General features: G+C 42.8%; 1 protein-coding gene across 1 annotated transcript in view; it reads right to left on the bottom strand.

Moving 5' to 3' along the window:
- Positions 1 to 9,603, bottom strand: part of SLC35B4 (solute carrier family 35 member B4) — a 34,317-nt gene extending 24,714 nt beyond the window's left edge. Inside the window, 2 exon segments of the mRNA XM_014455448.2 lie at positions 198 to 311; positions 9,264 to 9,603. Coding sequence (XP_014310934.2) covers positions 198 to 311; positions 9,264 to 9,340 — 191 coding nt within the window. The 5' untranslated portion in view covers positions 9,341 to 9,603.
- Between the last annotated feature and the right edge of the window lie 4,458 nt (positions 9,604 to 14,061).

Raw genomic sequence — 14,061 nt, 5'->3', positions numbered from 1 at the left:
AGTGTGTAAAGGTACCACAGCCTTTTTATCTGCTCATCTCACTGATGGGCACTGGGGCTGTTTCCAAATCTTAGCTACCGTAAATTGCACTGCTATGAACATAGGGGTGGATATATTCTTTCTGACTGGTGTTTCTGGATTCTTAGGCGATGTTATTTTAAGACAAACAAGGCTAAAAGAGACTTCAATGTACATACCTTATTGGGATAGCTGGCTGCTTCCTCCCCAAATTGGCTTCAAAGAGGAAGCCTTCCACAGCAATAAATAAAAATTGTGCAAATGTCACAATGTTCCCGCATCCTGGATGCTTCCTGCATAGTGAGGGACAAAAAGAAAAAGGCACAAAAGTCTGAGATAAAGGCCACTATGACCTGTTATAGTGACAGTTCAGAGTAACAGGGGGATAGATTTCCATTACCCACTGTCCTCTCGGTTTTCACGTCCCATGGATCACATACATTTAGCAACACACCTCACAGAGAAGAACGTCAAGCCTCATTTCACTCTCCTATAGGTACAGCAGGCCATCGGGAAGGACCGCTCTGATACAACCTTCCTAGTAAACTGTAGGAAGTTGGTCAGTCAGATGTTCTTTTTGAGATCTTCACTTACGTAACCAAGAGGACTTCATTCAGGATCCTAGTCAGCCTACGCAGCTCATGCTCAGGTCTCCTGGAAACATTTATAGTATATCCTCCTGACCGGAATCTCCAAGACTACTGTCAGTCAAAGACTCATATCCAGGGACATTGTCTTCGCTCCCGTATAGAGGCAAAAACTGGTTCTTAGGGTGGGAGAAAGCTTAGTATTTTGTAAGTATAAAGCACAGATATATGTACAGTACATAAACCCATATACAGTGTGTCTGGGGGGGATGTCTAGGAAAAAATGTCTAAAAGGGGGTTTTAGATGGGGGTGGGGAGAGGGGTAAGAAGCAATAATGAAAAGAAGGAGGACACTGCTTATTCTCCACAACCTTTAACACAAATGTACTGAGGCATAGTAATTCCTCCTTTAGAAAACTGCTGTTTGAACTACTGTTATTCTTAGACAGTCTCTTATTCTGTAGGTCGACTCTGTTATTTTTAGATAGTCCCTTATTCTGTAAAAGAACTGTTTTAGTTTGAATAGAAAAAGATAAAAACTTAACTGTCTGACCTTGCAAGCTAGCCGTCTAACATAATAGGTGAATACTGATAATAATTCCCATATTCTCATGCCAAGTGTTTTTTCATTATGTATCCAAACTTACAAACTGTCTGCAAAAATAACCTACACAAAGCTCTTCGTAAAATCTGCAAAGCAATCAAAAGGTATAAATAGCGAGAACTTCCTCTATGTTTTGGGGTTCAGAAGTTGACAGCGGTATTCTGCTCTGAACCCGCGCGCAATAAAGATGACTCCTAACTAATTGGCTCATTAAGGCGTCTTGTCTAGCTCGCTGATTTACGATACAACACTATTAGGCACTCAGTGAATGTTCATGAAATTCAATCGAAGCTCTTCAGTGATCTAGTAAGGGATGGGGAATCTTTCACGGTGACTTAGGGAAAAATGTACAAGAGAAGAATTCCTTCTGGCATCCCTCCTGAGGCATGCTGAAAAGGAGTTACTCAAACTGTATGTGTTATTTTTGAGCTTGTCCTCCATGAGGATCTGCTCAACCACTGGAGGGAGGTCAAAGTGAGCAGCTAGCTGCCTTTGTTTTCCTGAAGCTTCCTGGTTGCCCATACTACCCACATCCCCACGTTACAAAATTCAGCCTTCGTATCCTGCAGCTTCACCTTCACCCAAGGCATTTACCCACAGATACTGAGTAGAGGGGTGTAATTATATGACTACATATTAATACAATGCTATTTATTTTAAAATAAACAAAAAAACTCCATCCTGTTAGTGGTTTTAATATTGAATAGCAGTGCCGAGCATACAAATTCCAAAATACACCCATTAGGCATAAAAATAAACAGCTCCAAGCACAAGCCTTTCTTGTACGGAGCTATGCTGACATCTGAGGCAGAACTGTTGCTACTCTTTAGGCTCCACTGTCTATGAAAACTACAGCTTTATATTCAATTCGGTGATTTCTTTTAGCACCTCTTATGTTCAAGGGACGGGGCTAAAAGCTGCAGGAATCCATAAATAATCATATAAGACATTTACCTCCTTGAAGGAGCTAATTAAAGCCACTAGCCTCACTATGAGTTAGGGGAGAAGGAACATGAGCTCAAGATAGTTCCTGGCATAGTCTGCACACCTAGGCTGCTCGTTAAAACCATGAGCGCTGGGAGCCTCCCCTCCCAGTTCGGACCGGATTGGTCTGGGATAGGTACTGTACTTTTGTAAGCTTCCCACTTGATTCTCATGTGCAGCCAGAGCTGAGAACTCTAAGGTAAGTCTGGGGGAAAGGACAGGAGGGGTGAGGGTGCATGTAAGATGCACAGGTAATCTTTATGTGCTGACACAGGGTTGAGAATTACTGCGCTCCCGTGGCTAAAAATACACAGTGACATGCAAGACGCAGCTGTCACTTACCCAGTGACATGGAAGTTGATTACCCTATCTACATCTAGTTTTCTTATCTTTCAAATGGGAACAGTATGAGTGCCTACTATCTCATTGGTTTTACTGCAGAGCAAATAAGCCAGTCCCTGAAAAGCACTTCCCACAGTGTCTGCCAAGCAGGGAAAAAGGCAGACTGGGACTCTAGGAGGACCAAAATGTCGCATCTTGCATATGAGAAGGTCTTCAATTGAATATAGTAACCTTTTAAAATAAGTTTATATTGACCGTTTTCTTCTCACCTATAAATCAAAAGGGACATGTTTTTAACCTTGTCATGAGGATGTAATGAAAAAAATACACATAAAGTGCCAAGCCCAAGACTTAGCCCGAGGGCTCAAGAAGCTTCCTAGCTTTCCCTCCCATTTCTCTTTACCAAAAGCCTAGGTTGATTCCACCAAAGAACAATTAGGGAGTTCCTACTGTGCGTAAAGTTAGGGGCTAGCTGCCAGGACGCTACAGATGTGAATGAGACCTGATCCCTGCCCCCGAGATGACAGGATGAGGGAGTATGAGACAGTAAGGACCCAGGGCCACAGAGGGATGGCTAGAGGAAGGTGCCCCTACTCTCTGGGCAGTGTCTGGCCTTCACTCAAGCACCTAAGTGAATGTGGGGATGCCTCACTTTAAGCAACCATGATCTGGATTCAGGACACCTCCAACAAAAATCCAATCAGCCCCTTGACAAATCTAATCTCCGTGCTCTATTTCCATAGCATTGTTAAATTTCCCTACTGCACTCACATGATTCCATTTTTAAAAAATGAACTTGCAGAGCTTTTTAGGAACACACTGTTGTGTAGATACCAATGGAATTATTTATTTTAATGTAATTAATTTTAAAACTTCAGAGTAAAAACTTAAGAGCCTTTTCCCTAAATCACTTGTTTTGTTGAAATTCATTTCTTGGGAATTATAGTCATAATTAAAAACAGTTTCTTTGACTTTGAATTCTCTCTTGCAAGAATCCAAATTTATTTTATTTCATTCTAACTTTTTTTTTATTATTATTTTTTTAAAATATATTTTATTGATTTTTTACAGAGAGGAAGGGAGTGAGATAGAGAGTTAGAAACATCGATGAGAGAGAAACATCGATCAGCTGCCTCCTGCACATCTCCCACTGGGGATGTGCCCGCAACCAAGGTACATGCCCTTGACCGGAATCAAACCTGGGACTTTTCAGTCCGCAGGCCCACTGAGCCAAACCGGTTTCGGCCATTCTAACTTTTTATATAAAATTTTTTTAAAATCCTCACCCGAGGATATGCTTTTATTGATTTTAGAGAGAGACATACACATGAGAGAGAAACATCGATTGGTTGCCTCTCGTATGCACCCTGCCTGGGGGTCGAAACCACAACCTGGGTATGTGTCTGACCAGGAATCGAACCCATGACCCTTCAGTGCATGATGGAACGATGCTCCAACCAACCGAGCCATGTGGGCCAGGGCAAATTTTTATTTTTAAAAAAAGGCAACTTTGAAGAGAAAGAATTGGGCATATATTGTATGCCTTTTGTTATCTCATAGTCTAGATTTAGGAAACTTTTCTATTTGATTCAGTACCAGGCACTTGATTGGAATAAAATGGGGGAAAGAAAATGTTTCAGAGTGTTTTCCTCATGTAAAACACACAATACCTTGCCTCCTCAGTTAGCTGATGCACATCCCCTCAGTCATTCACATCTGCTCTTTACACTGCATTGTGGCCTGTATTTTATTTTAGATCCTAAATATAGGTATGAACATCAGAAAGAAAAACCTACATTTGTTTTTCCAATTTGGGAAAAATGATTTAAAATGTTCACTTCTCCCCGCAATTCACTTTAGCATTTCCATGTTTCTACTTGCCATTTATTACGGCACCCAAGGGTTCCAAGGAAGCCATATAAAAAGCAAGTTCCTACTCTATAAAGATTTATGAGCTGTGATGTCCCAAGACAGAGTCAACAATTCTGAGGCCAAAACTAGAAAGAACTTTAAAGACCATCCAGTCCAACCAGCTCCTACTTTATTGTAACATGAGAAGTCGTGAGTTGCCCAAGCAAATCAGGAAAAAAGCTGCTATTCATCTGATGTACCATTCATTAAAGTCATAAATGTACCCCTCTCCTTACGAAAGCCCATTGCTGTATGCAAAAATCTCGATTTACAAAAGGGATAAATGAGCGACGATTTATTTACACATTATTCAAAGCGTTCTAAATAGAAGCTTCCATAATGCATGAAAACATTCTGTAAAGTTAGATTTATCCACAACTTCTCAGGAACAAACCCATAAAACAAGGCAGGCCTGCACTAAAATAAAAGTTGTTAGAGGGGAGGGGAAGTCTGAATGTGCTTCAGGCTTTGCACATGAATCTCCTTCAAATCCACGTGAGGCAGGTGGAGCCATCACCTCCCCACCCCACTTTTACTGTTGAGCAAACAGACTGGGGAGATCAAGTAATTTAGCCGAGTGCTCATAATTAGTAAAGAGGGCCTTCAGCTGCTAACATAACTGACTTCACACAACCTTTCAGAAGATTTAATTTAATGGCATATTCAACACAAATGTGACACTATTATTCTCTGACCTTTATTTGGCTGGCCTGATTTTATCACATTTTTATATTTTAAAATCAATTTCCATTTGTTAAGTTGTATGAGTCCTTTATATATTTTGAAAATTAATCCCTTATCAGATATATTTGTGGCAAGTATGTTCTCCCATACAGTGGGCTTTCTTGTTGTTTTGTTGATCGTTTCTTTTGCTGCGCAGAAGCTTTTTATTTTGATGTAGTCCCATTTGTTTATTTTCTCCTTTTTTACCTTGCCTGAGGAGATCTATCAGCAAACATATTGTTACGACAGGTGTCTAAGATTTTGCTGCCTATGGTTTCTTGCAGAATTTTTATGGTTTCATGACTTACATGTAAGTCTTATCTATTTTGACTTCATTCTTGTGTACGGTGTAAGGTGGTGGCCTAGTTTCATTTTTTTGCATGTATTTGTCCAATTTTCCCAGCACCACTTATTGAAGAAACTGTCTTTACTCCCTTATATGCTCTTGCCTCCTTTGTCAAATATTAATTGAGCATAATGGCTTGGGTCGATTTCTGGGTTCTCTGTTCTGTCCCATTAATCTATATGCCCGTTCTTGTGCCAGGACCAGGCTGTTTTGAGGCACAGTGGCTTTGTAGTATAACTTGATATCTGGTATTGTGATCCCTACCACTTTGTTCTTCTTTCTCAAGATTGCTGCAGCTATTCATGGTCTTTTTTGGTTCCATATAAATTTTGGAATATTTGTTCTAGATCAGTGAAATATGCCATTGGTATTTTAAAGGAATTGCATTAAATTCATAGACTGCTTACAAATAATCCAATTAAAAAATGGGCAAAGACCTAAATAGACACTTTTCCAAAGAGGATATACAGCTGGCTAAGAGACATATGAAAAAAATGCTCAGTCACTAATCAACAGAGAGATGCAAATTAAAACGACAATGAGGTAGCACCTCACACCTGTCAGAATGGCTATCATTAACAAATCAACAAACGACAAGTGCTGGAGAGGATGTGGAGAAAAGGGAACCCTAGTACACTGCTGGTGGGAATGCAGACTGGTGTAGCCACTGTGGAAAACAGTATGGAGTTTCCTCAAAAAATTAAAAATGGAACTGCCATTTGACCCAGTGATCCCACTTCTAGGAATATATCCCAAGAAACCTGAAACACCAATCAGAAAGAATGTATGTACTCCTATGTTCAGAGCAGTACAATTTACAATAGCTAAGATCTGGAAATAGCCCAAGTTAGATGAGTGGACAAAAAAAGCTGTGGTACATTTACACCATGGAATACTATGCAGCAGCAAAAAAGAAAGATTTCTTACCCTTTGGGATAGCATGGAGGGACATGGAGAATATTATACGAAGCCAAATAAGCCAGTCAGAGAAAGACAAGCATCACATGATCTCACTCATATGTGGAATGTAATGAACAAAATAAACTGATGAACAAAACAGAGGCATAGAAGCATGGAACGGATTGACAAATCTCAGAGGGAAGGCAGGGTGTTAGAGGGGGTGGAGGATGGGAAGAGATTAACCAAAGAACTTCTATGCATATCTGCATAACCCATGGACACAGACAATAGTGCAGTGAAGGCCTGGGGCGGGGGTCAATGTGGGAAAAAAGGGGGACATATGTAATACTTTCAACTATAAAGATAAATTTTAAAAAAATAAAAGAACAGAAATCATTTAAAAAAAATGATTTCCAAAGTAACCTTCCTTTGAAATGTACCAGCTTACAGCAGGATACATTGCTATATCCCTCGCCACCTACTCTCAACAAGGACAAATGGCTCTGGCCAGTGTGGCTCAGTTCGTTGAGCCTCCTCCTGTGCACCACAAAGCTGCCGGTCGGATTTGAGGTCAAGGCACATGCCCAGGTTTTGGGCTGGATCCCCGGTGGGGAGCGTGCAGGAGGCAGCTGATCGATGTTGCACTTTCATATCGATGTTTCTCTCACTCTTCCTCTCTCTCTAAAAATCAATAAGCTATTCTTTTTTTTTAAAGTACTTTATCCTTTAAAAAGAAAAGAATGACAAATGACAGATCTTTATCAACACTGTCTGCATAACAAAATTTCAATCTCAGTAACTGCAAAAATTAACCCCACACAGAGTTTACCTTAAATAAACTGGTTGCTTCTGAATGACTTAATCAATGGTATCAGGAAAATAAAATACATTTCTAGTGGGCACCACATGAGAAACTGGGTGACCAAAACCTATAGGCTGCTCAAGTTCAAAATTAACAGGTTCTCAACCTTCCTAATGCCGCGACCCTTTAATAGTTCCTCATGTTGTGGTGACCCCCAACCATAAAATTATTTTCGTTGCTACTTCAGTAATTTTGCTACTGTTATGAATCGTAATGTAAATATCTGATATGCAGGATGTATTTTCATTGTTTGCAACCCACAGGTTGAGAACCGCTGGACTAGGAGTTTAGATATCCTGGATTCCAGTTTTGTCTCTGCCACTTACAAGAAGTAAAAGACCATCTAACTTCTTGGGAACTGTTCCATTTTCAGTAAAACAGACATTATAATTCTTGACCTATACTGGACACAGATTGTCCTGAGGGTCAATGGAGATAGTGTAGACTCAGAAACATGATGGTAGATAGCGCCATAAATAGCATTTCACAGCAGGAGGAGGTCCAGAGAAGCGAAATGATTTGAAAAGGTCACCCAACCCGGGTATGACAAAGCCAAGAATGAAGTTCGTAATTTCGAGATTTTTCAGTCCTGAGCCTTTTTCAGGACACCTGGTGCTTTTTCTGTAACAGTTTGCACCCATTGTAGTTTCTCTTTGGTGAAGCCATTCTTTTCTTTCTTTCTTTCTTTCTTTCTTTCTTTCTTTCTTTCTTTCTTTCTTTCTTTCTTTTTTTCGGCTAACATTGCATAAGTTTCAGGTGTGCAACATTAAAATTTGACATCTGTGTGTAGTACCTCCTGCTCACCACTGGAAGCTTCCATTAGGCACCCCCATTCTTTTTTTCTTTTTTAATTGAATTTATTGGGGTGACACTGGTTAATAAAACCATACAGGTTTCAAGTGTACAACTCAATAAAAACATCATCTGCATCCTGCACTCACCACCCAAAGTCAAGTATATTCCTGTTCCCACTTACCTCTTCTTTGCCCACTTCCACCTCCCAACCCCTCCTTTCTACCTGGCTATCACCATACTGTTGTTCCTGCCTATGTGTCATATATATATTTTTTTTCCTTAATCCCTTCACCTTTTTTCACCCGGCCCTCAACTCTCCTCCCCTCCGACAGCTGCCAATCTGTTATGTACCTATGCTTGTTTCTATTTTGTTTGTCAAGGGATTGTGTTGATTACATTCCACATATACCTGAGATCATATGGTATCTGTCTTTCTCTGACTGGCTCATTTGACTTAGCATAATACTCCCCAGGTCCATCCATGCTGTTGCAAAAGGTCAGATTTTCTTCTTTTTTACAGCCAAGTAGTATTCCACTGTCTAAATGTACCACAGCTGTTTTTATCCACTCCCCCAATCCTAATTTAGAAAGTTAGGTCTCAAAATACATGCCTCCCAATTTAAAGACTAATATCTTAAAGCTGGGAATGCTCTCTTGGGTCAATTAGACGGACCATAGACATAAATAAGAACTGTTTCACCTACATCACTGAGAGGTAATGTTTGGGCAAAGTCATCATGGCCATCTGATCTGTAAGGGTAGCAAAACAAATGCTTTGCAGGCACTTGAATACACATGACACTTTCTTTGCAGCGTGTGCAAAACCAGACTGCATGATACGTCGAAAAGCTTTGCTTCAGCCAAACGTGGCATTATTACCCGAGAAAAGAGCTAGAGGAACCTTGGGGTCTGCCACAAGCTCCTGCCAACCTGAGGCCAGTCACGTGAGAAATTCCCCCGGATTCAATCCCCCCGTGTGTGAAAAGGGGGTGATGCCAGCAACACCCCGAGTGTTTCTGCGAGCGATGCTGTGAAACTATTTGGTGGGACAGCGGGCGGAGCGCAGGATGAAGGAGTGGACTCTCAGGGTTCCAGGCGCGCAGAGCCGACCCCGCGGCGCGTGGGGGTGACGCGTGCGGACGCCCCTCCGGCTTTCTCGGTGCAGCCCCGGGAACCGCGGGGGGCACTCACCTGACCAGGAGCTCCAGGAAGATCACGTTACTGCAGCAGCCGGCGAACACCAGGCCCACCGCGAAGAGCGGGCGCATGGCGGGCGCAGGGAAGGGGAGCGCGCGCGCGGAGGAAGCGCCCGCCTAGACCACTACCTCGGCGGTGGCACAGAACTTCGTCCCTTCCCGGAGCGCCGCTCTTCCCCGGCGCCGCCACCAACGCTCCCGGCCAGAGGAGCTGTAGTTCACTGTCAGCCCCGACCCCATTCATTCGAGGGGGCGCTCTGGTCCCAGCCAGACTACATATCCCAGGATGCCGCGCGCCCTTACGCCGTGCTGGGACGTGTCCCGCCTCTGCTGGGACCCTCCACTCGAGAAGAGAGAGCAGCGAGGTTCTCGTCATGCCTCTCGCGATAGGAAGCCGCAGGGTTTGTTGGGAAGTGAAGTTCAACCCTGCCGAGGTGGTTTCTGGCGAGTAAGCCAAGGGATGCCAGCGTCCCAGTCTCAACAAACGCAGCGGCGGCACTAGAGCTGCAGACCTGTGATTGATCGCTGGCGGCGTTCTAGCATCTGAAACAATTCTGAATGGAGTAAAAGCAACAACTCCTCTGAACTTACTTTTCTACCTTTTGAAAGGAGCATTGGAGTCAGAAAGCGCTGGGATTGAATGTTGGCTCAGCTGCTAATCAGCTCTGCTATCCTTCAAGCTTTAGTCTCATTATTGGTAAAAACAAAAACAAAAACGGGAGCAGTAATGCCCATCTCACCGCTTGTTTTAAGGGTTACAAGCTATGATCACCTGGGGATCTTGTTAAAATGTGGATTCTGCTTCATTACACCTGCAATTTGCCCTGAGATTCTGCATCTCTAGCAAGTTCCCAGGTGCTGCTGATGCTACCCGTCTGTGGACCTCGCTTAGAAGAGCAGACACCTTTAAAACAATCGTCTCTGGAGACTTCTCTACCCCACCCCACTGAGGTTGGGACCTCCTGCCACTCAACGGTTGCTTAGTTTTCTCCTTCCCCTTAGCCTACAATCATGTTCAAAGTAATTTACCTTTCTCCTTCACTTTACCACCAAATATCTCTAAAGACTAATCTATAGTCATAGCCTTTTTTATTCCGATCAAAGCCAGATTTTTAAAAATAGTTTCATTTTGACCTCTACTGACCTCTTAATTGTCAAAACCATATACAGCAGGTCTCTGAGTACCGTTTCATTTAATGTTGTTTAGTTATAACGTTCATAAGATGCCATTACAACTTAATTCTTGCGTGTGTCAGTTAGCCTATGGCAGCGATTTTCAGCCCATGTGCCGCAAAAGCATGCTGGTGTGCTGCAAGAATTTTTTAAATGTGCAGCACCTGACTATTAGTCGGGATACTAACCTCTTTTCCTTTAGATTATCAAATTTAAAAAAATGACAACGGCCAACACAACAAAAGCTGCTGGTGTGAATGAACCAAAATTATACCTATTTTCTTTTGTCAGATTGGCAAAAAAATATATTTTTTGGTGTGCCACAGAATTTTACTAATTAACTTGTGTGTGCCATTACATACATTGTTTCACTTAAAGTCACAGTTTCCAAGAACTTATCAATGATGTTAAGTGAGAACTTACTGTACCAGTCTTACTTGATCTTGCAAATGGCTTTTGACAATGAAACTCAATGCTCTGACATTCTCTTGTCCCTCTGCTCATAAGACACGAGTCTCCTCTTTCTCTTTCTACTTCTCTGACTTACCTTTTTGTTTTCGTTTTCTTTGCAGGCTTTTCCTTCTCCGTCCACTCGAATTCTCCTTTCAGAGTTTCATCATCTGTCCCTTCCTTTTTTGCCCAAACACATTCTTTTGGTGATCTCATCTCTGCAACTTCAACCATCACCATATGGAACTGTGAACCTACACATACCTATATGTACAGCCCCAATCTTCCTCATGTCTTAAATCAAAGTTTCCAACTGCTTATTTGACATCTTTGACAATGTGGTGTCTGAAGGGAGGAACTTTCTGCTCACAAAAGCTTTCTATGTGTAGCTTTTCAATGCATCATTCACAGCTTCTTCCTCTATAGCTCCAGCGCTCCATCCATCCCTAAACCATTCCCGGAATCAGGGGGCATTGTAGTTATCTGTTTTCATGGCAGTCTTCCTCCTACTCTAGCTCATGCCCATGGCGGACCGGAATCAAGAATAACTAATTCATCTCTAGATCCTTAGCATCATATATAGTGACTGGTATCTAATATGTACATATACTTTTGTTGAGTAAATAAATGAGCTTGACTTCTTATTTGAGTAAAATAATTCACACCTCACAAAGTCAATAAATATGTAATATTTTTCAGTCTGATGAATTTTTAAAAATGCGAACATCAAAAAAGGCACTGGCAGGAAACAGAACATTACCAGCATCTCAGAAGCACCTTGTGCCTCGGTCCCCCTGCACTGCTGCTTTCATTGATTTTAGCTGCTGACGGGACCATGTTTGCCCATTCATTGGAAAGTACTCATTTCCTTTCCTCTCCCTTGTTTTCTAAGTGAACTACTGCAGGCAGAGGCCCGAGTACCCATCCGTTTGTCCTAAATAGAATCACTTGCAAATCTGCTTTGTTATCAATGTTTGATCAGCGAGTGAACGGAGATGATGTGTGTGCAGAAAGAATGGGGGAGTTGGAGGGCTCTCTCTGCATCTCATTTTCCTCCGGCTTGCCAGTTTCCCTCGAGAGAAATAAAATACAGGATTAGGGGGAGGATTAAATGAGATGACAAGTAAAGTACTTGGCACACGGGAGGTAACAAACAAACATTAGGTCTCTTCCCCACACCGGCTATGTCATCTCTGTGTTAGGGTCAACCTTCTCAACCTTCCTAACCATAAAATTATTTTCGTTGCTATTTCATAACTGTAATGTTACTACTGTTATGAATCGTAATGTAAATATCTGATATGCAGGATGGTCTGAGGCGACCCCTGTGAAAAGGTCATTCGACCACCAAAGGGGTTTCGACCCACAGGTTGAGAACCACTGACCTAAACTCTTCCCCCACAGCCCCAGTCCTTTTTTATACTCACAAGGTGTCCTTCTAGCCCCAGCTGGGCCCCCGCAGACCCTCACAGCCTTCATTATTGCCGCTGCCCTGTTTTCATCCTATCCGGTGGCAGAGGGTCTCTGCTCAATCAGAGGTGATTTGTGCTCTATGTGGCCACCAAATCCCATTGGTTTGAGTAGAAAGACACAGCTACTGTGCTGTAGAATGTTCTTTACCTTCTATTGACCTGTGACCCCATGAGTCATCTGCAGCAGGAGCTTCCATACCATAATATCATCAAAAAGATCTCGGCGAAGTTATTGGCATTTCATAGGGGCCTTAGTGACAACACTGAGCTGGCGGAAGGGTCTGATGAGTCATGAATATGAATATCATTATTCAAATTACTCTGGTAGATGTCGAAGATAAAAGGAAATGTTTTATTTTGTGTTCATTAAGCACTAGAGGGTATTTCCCCCCGGATGCCGGCTTGTTATGCCTGTAACAGTTAATGGGAGTTAAATTCCAACATCACATCAAGGGGAGAGACGATCCCTCAAGTATTTGGGACCGCCTTCTCCAAATTGCACATCAAAGGTAGATTGTAAACTTCTGCGCTGTCTTGCTAATGGATTAAAGTGTATGTGCGTTTTTCTCCTCCCTCCAAACACTAACTTTCCCTAAATAGCGATGATTACGGGAGTTTTGTAGCATGAGAGATGGTGAGGTCTACCAGGGCCAGCACCATTATGGGTTTTCCCTCCTGGGGAGAAAAACTAACCTTGTATGAACGCATGCTGTGTATCGGGCTTTACTTACGCCCTCTCACTCTCTCCGTGTTTCACAAACCCCCAGTGAGATGCTTCTGCCTTGGGTTTGAGGAAGCTGAGGTCTGGGCGGCTAAGTAACGTATCCCGAATCACGTGGCTGGGAGGAGAAGGAGGCAACAAGCCCGGGGCTGTATAAAAACCTGCTCGAATGCACTGCGCGGGCCATTTCCCAAGAGTCTGTCAGATGCCTACTCCGTGATAAATGCAGGCCCGGGTGGGGAGGGCATGCAAGATGCGGAGAAGCGAACAGAATTGCCGCAGGCGTGCCTGGTGCATGTGAACTCATACGAGCGATCTGGCGAGGTGGTTTCCGCCCGCCTGTACGCCGGCTCCTGAAAAGAGGAATTAATCCCAGATCGTGGTAGGTGAGTCGCTACGAAAGTGCCCTGTATACGACTCCGGAGAGGGGGGAGCCTGTGCAGAGGTGAGCAAGGGCTGGAGAAACCGCCAATTGCAGGCTGTGAACTCAGTGTGCAGGGGGAGGACATGCCCCACCCCGTCTGTGCAGGAGGCGCTAGGTCAGGGGTGGGCAACCCCTGGCACGCGTGCCAAACATGGCACGCCAGTAACTTTTGCTGGCACGTGAAACCCTCTCTTATAATCTTCCATTTACAATTGTGAATCTTTGTTCTCAGTGATGAATTTTGTTAAGTCTCGTAATAGGAGTAGCCTGACGGATGAAAGTAGTAGCTCGTGCATATCTCTGAAGGTCACGAAATATAAACCTGATGTAAAATCTCTGTCATCAGTGATGCAGCAGCAAAAGTCCCACTGATAATACCAAACGGAGTCATAAAGTTTTCTGTCGAACTATCAGTGTACATGTATACATTCAAAAATAAATGTATTTTTCATCATCATATACTGTGTTTTTGTCGCTCGAATGAATGTTATTATTTCTTCAAGGTTCTTCACATACGTACACCTTAAGAGATATCAAGTAGGCATAACATGTT

This window comes from Myotis lucifugus, unplaced genomic scaffold, assembly GCF_000147115.1.
Source record: "Myotis lucifugus unplaced genomic scaffold, Myoluc2.0 scaffold_46, whole genome shotgun sequence".
Classification (NCBI taxonomy): domain Eukaryota; kingdom Metazoa; phylum Chordata; class Mammalia; order Chiroptera; family Vespertilionidae; genus Myotis; species Myotis lucifugus.
Note: the sequence above shows the minus strand (reverse complement) of the source record. Positions and strands in the feature narration are given on the sequence as shown.